Below are 4761 nucleotides of genomic sequence, written 5' to 3'. Positions count from 1 at the left end.
CGGTGAAACCTTGTCTCTACTAAAATACAAAATTAGCTGGGTGCGTTGGTGTGTGACTGCAGTTCCAGCTACTTGGGAGGCTGTGGCACGAGAATCACTTGAACCCGGGAGGCGGAGCTTGCAGTGAGCTGAGATCGCGCCACTGCACTCCAGCCTGGGTGAGAGAGCGAGACTCTGTCTCAAAAAAAAAAAAAAAATAAAGAAAGGAAATGGATTTAAGCTTGTTAGTGCGCTTTTCTCTCTTGTGTCCTTCAAGTAGCTTTGTCGGACTCCACAGTCCTGCCTTGTCTCTACTTTCACTTCCAGATGTTTACTTGCAGACACTTGGTGTTTGTGCAAAGGTCCATCCTGGCTGACACATCTGGTGGCTCCAGCTCGGTTCAGCCATGTCTGCCGAGGCTTCCTTGTTCAGCGCCTTATGGCTGTGCCAATTTTCAACCACTATGGCCAAGAGAGCCACCAGGACCAGTCCTGCCACGGCCATGCGGATCAAGTTCTGCATCGTGTAATCTCGGTTTATGGAGTCTGGAGACACAATTCAGGGAGATGAATGGTTGGCGGGTGTGTTCCATTCCATCCCAACCCCAGAGCCGTGAAACGGGAGCCCATTTCCCTATTCGCTTGCCAAAATGTGACTCCCTCAGGCGTCTCCTCGATGGGCTCACACTGCAAGCACCACATTGATCAGTCAGCAAGACTGTGTCCACGGGCAGGGAAGTTCCATAAACTGGGAAGGAGGTGATTACGGACAGGTTGTATTTTTTTTTTTTTTTTTTTGAGATGGAGTCTTGTTCTGTCGCCCAGGCTGGAGTGCAGGGGCACGATCTCGGCTCACTGCAAGCTCCACCTCCCTGGTCAAACAATTCTCCTGCCTCAGCCTCCCAAGTAGCTGGGATTACAGGCGCCCGCCACCACGCCCGGCTAGTTTTTGTATTTTTAGTAGAGACGGGGTTTCACCATGTTGGCCAGGCTGGTCTCCAACTCCTGACCTCAGGCGATCCACCCGTCTCGGCCTCCCAATGTGCTGGGATTACAGGCGTGAGCCACCGTGCCCAGCCATGTTTTTCTTTTTTTTTTTCTTGAGATGGAGCCTCGTTCTGTCACCCAGGCTGGAGTGCAATGGTGTGATCTTGGCTCACTGCAACCACTGCCTCCTGGGTTCAAGTGATTCTCCTGCCTCAGCCTCCTGAGTAGCTGGGACCACAGGCTCACACCACCACACCCAGCCAGGCAGGTTGTGTTTTCTTTTCATTCTCTCCTCACTTGGTGATTTCACTAAATATCTAATCATATCTCTACAACACCACCAGAACGAGGTGGAATCCTAATCAGAATATCTGTAGCTCAACCCTGGATAATGAAGGGGGAGTCCGTGGAACTCCTGAAAAGATGCTGGGGAGGCAACTGGACACGGGCATGTGAACCTCAGGACAAAGACTGGTCTGAGAAGAGCCTTTAAAGTCTTCACCACTGGGCGAGGTGGTTCACACCTGTAATCCCAGCACTTTGTAAGGCCGAGGCAGACAGATCACTTGAGGCCAGGAGTTTGAGACTAGCCTGGGCGACATGGCAAAACCCCATCTGTACTAAAAATACAAACAGTAGCCTGGTGCAGTGGTGCATGCCTGTGGTCCCAGTTACTTAGGAGGCTGACGCACGGGAATTGGTTCAACCTGGGAGGTGGAGGTTGCAGTGTGAACAGAGATTGTGCCACTGCACTCCAGCCTGGGCGACAGAACGAGGTTCTGTCTCAAAATAAATAAATGAATAAAATAAAAATGGGGCTCATGATAGAGGTTTTAAAAGTCTTTCCTATGACCTCTCACTCACTATTTGGTCACTAAATGGTCACCATGAGTGACGATTTGATCACTCATAGTGGATTCTAGTACGGTCGGTGAGTTCGAGGATTTCCAGTGCAACTGGAAAGGAGAGGTGTGCTAGACAAGGTTGAGCCTGGTATCTACTGTCTCAACACAGCCCATAAACGTGTGACTCTAAGTTAGCCCTTGACTGGGCACGGTGGCTCACGCCTGTAATCCCAGCACTTTGGGAAGCTGAGGCAGGTGGATCGCAAGGTCATGAGATCGAGACCAGCCTGACCAACATGGTGAAACCCTGTCTGTCTGGTCCCAGCTACTCAGGAGGCCGAGGCAGAAGAATTGCTTGAACCCGGGAGGCGAAGGTTGCAGTGAGCCGAGATCGTGCCACCGCACTCCAGCCTTGGCGACAGAGCAAGACTCCATCACAGAAAATAAAATAAAATGAGTTAGTCCCTCTTTTCTCCATAGACCACAAGTTTTCAATGAACACTGTCTGGAGAACTCTAGCGAGGAAGTGAAAGTGGAAAGTGTGGTGGGGAAGCCTTTCTCTCTCCACTGTCCTGGCGTGAGTGAGTCTTTGCCTCTCTCTACTTTATTCTCAGTGCACCTCTTCATATTCATATTCCTGCCTAGTGACAAGGCCCTGGACAGCCAACCCGGACACAGGGCTGGACAGGGAGGTACCTACCTGTGACCACAAGCTCCAGGGCATTACTGGGGAAGGACCACAGGTAGGGGCTCCTGTTGTACCAGCCATAGCACCTGTAGCTCCCTGAGACATTGAGGTCCACAGGACCCAGAGAGAAGTTGGCCGGGTGTTCCCCACTTTGGTGCTGTGGCAGAGAAAGTTCTCCCTCCTTGGCCAGTGAAAATCTATCAAATGGGATGTGTGCTGAGCTGCACGTGACGGAAATATTCTCTCCCGGCATCAACACCGGACCCCGATCCGCAGAGAGGGAAGGTTTGCCATACAAGCCTAAGAGAGAAAAGAGTGAGCTATTAGCAAGACCTTTTCTCCTTTATTTTTTTTTTTCTTCTTCTTCTTCTTCTTTTTTTTTTTTTTTTTTTGAGACGGAGTCTCGCTCTGTCGCCCGGGCTGGAGTGCAGTGGCCGGATCTCAGCTCACTGCAAGCTCCACCTCCCAGGTTTACGCCATTCTCCTGCCTCAGCCTCCCAAGTAGCTGGGACTACAGGCGCCCGCCTTGTCGCCCGGCTAGTTTTTTGTATTTTTTAGTAGAGACGGGGTTTCACGGTGTTAGCCAGGATGGTCTCGATCTCCTGACCTCGTGATCTGCCCGTCTCGGCCTCCCAAAGTGCTGGGATTACAGGCTTGAGCCACCGCGCCCGGCCTTCTTCTTCTTCTTATATATATTTTTTGAGACGGAGTTTTGCTCCTGTTGCCCAAGCTGGAGTGCAATGGCGCGATCTCGGCTCACTGCAACCTCCGCCTCCCGGGTTCAAGTGATTCTCCTGCCTCAGCCTCCTGAGTAGCTGGGATTACAGGCACCTACCACCACGCCCAGATAATTTTTGTATTTTTAGTAGAGACGAGGTTTCACCATGTTGGTCAGGCTGGTCTTGAATCTCTGACCTCAGGTGATCCACCCGCCTCAGCCTCCCAAAGTGCTGGGATTACAGGCGTGAACCACAGTGCCTGGCCTCTTTTTTCTTTTTAAAATTTTATTTATTTATTTATTTTAGAGAGGGTCTCACTCTGTCGCCCAGGCTGAGGGCAGTGGCATAATCACGGCTCACTGCAGCCTCGACCTCCCAGGCTCAAGTGATCCTACCATCTCAGCCTCTCAAGTAGCTGAGACTACAGGTGGGTGCCACCATGCCCGGCTAATTTTTTGATTTTTTTGTACAGATGAGGTCTTACTATGTTGCCTCGGCTGGTCTCCTGGGCTTAAGTGATCTGCCTGTCTTGGCCTCTCAAAGCGCTGGGATTACTGCGCCCGGCCTCCCAAAGCGCTGGGATTATAGGTGTGAGCCACGGTGCCCAGCCTCCCAAAGCGCTGGGATTACAGGCGTGAGCCACGGCGCCCAGCCTCCCAAAGCTGGGATTACAGGCATGAGCCTGGGTGCCTGGCCACAGTCACTACTTCAGCCAGGCTTTCAACAACAGCCAGCTCAGCATCAGCAGTCATATTCCCATGGACAGTTTAAACCTTTGTTATGAGGAGATGAAATGGCACTTTGCTTCTGTGGTCTTCCCTGCAACAACCCATAACTCAGTCTAGTGATGAGCAAAACATCGGACAATTTCCTATAGTGGGAGTACCCTTGAAAATGATGGACCACTACTCTCAAAACTGACAAGGCCATGGAAAACCAGCAACATCTGAGAAGCTGTGACAGCCAGGAGAAAGCTAAAGATACATGACACCTGAATGCAATGTGAAATCTGTGTGTGTGTGTGTGTATGTGTGTGTGTGTGAGACGGAGTCTCGCTCTGTCACCCAGGCTGGAGTGCAGTGGCGTGATCTCGGCTCACTGCAACCTCCACCTTCCGGGTTCAAGCAATTCTTCTGCCTCAGCCTCCCAAGTAGCAGGATTACAGGCACGTGCCACCAGTCCCGGCCAATTTTTTCCATTTTTAGTAGAGACGGGGTTTCACTGTGTTGACCAGGCTGGTCTCGAACTCCTGACCTCAGGTGATCCACCCACCTCAGCCTCCCTAAGTGCTGGGATTACAGGTGTGAGCCACCGCGCCCGGCTGCAATGTGAAATCTTGAATGGGATCCTGGAACAGAGAAAGACTATCAGGTAAAAACTAAGAAAATGTAAATAAGTGATAGACTTTAGCTGAGAATCTGTCACTATTTGTTCATTAATGGTGAGAAATGTGCCATAGTGATGTCAGATGTTAACTCTGGGGGAAGTGGGTGCCAGATAGCTGAGAACTCTGTGAAGCAGTCATCTCAATTTTTTTTTTTTT

General features: G+C 50.9%; 1 protein-coding gene across 1 annotated transcript; it reads right to left on the bottom strand.

Moving 5' to 3' along the window:
- Nucleotides 1–21: 21 nt before the first annotated feature.
- FCAR (Fc alpha receptor) lies at nucleotides 22–4510 on the bottom strand. The gene is made up of 3 exons (XM_017890737.1): nucleotides 4491–4510; nucleotides 2512–2799; nucleotides 22–525 (listed from the first exon to the last, which is right to left on the bottom strand). Exons 2-3 carry the CDS (start codon nucleotides 2750–2752, stop codon nucleotides 311–313), a joined length of 456 nt encoding a protein of 151 aa, XP_017746226.1. The 5' UTR covers nucleotides 2753–2799; nucleotides 4491–4510; the 3' UTR covers nucleotides 22–310.
- Between the last annotated feature and the right edge of the window lie 251 nt (nucleotides 4511–4761).

This window comes from Rhinopithecus bieti, unplaced genomic scaffold (genome assembly GCF_001698545.2).
Source record: "Rhinopithecus bieti isolate Rb0 unplaced genomic scaffold, ASM169854v2 scaffold_20792, whole genome shotgun sequence".
NCBI lineage: Eukaryota > Metazoa > Chordata > Mammalia > Primates > Cercopithecidae > Rhinopithecus > Rhinopithecus bieti.
This window is presented reverse-complemented; position numbering and strand designations above follow the sequence as displayed.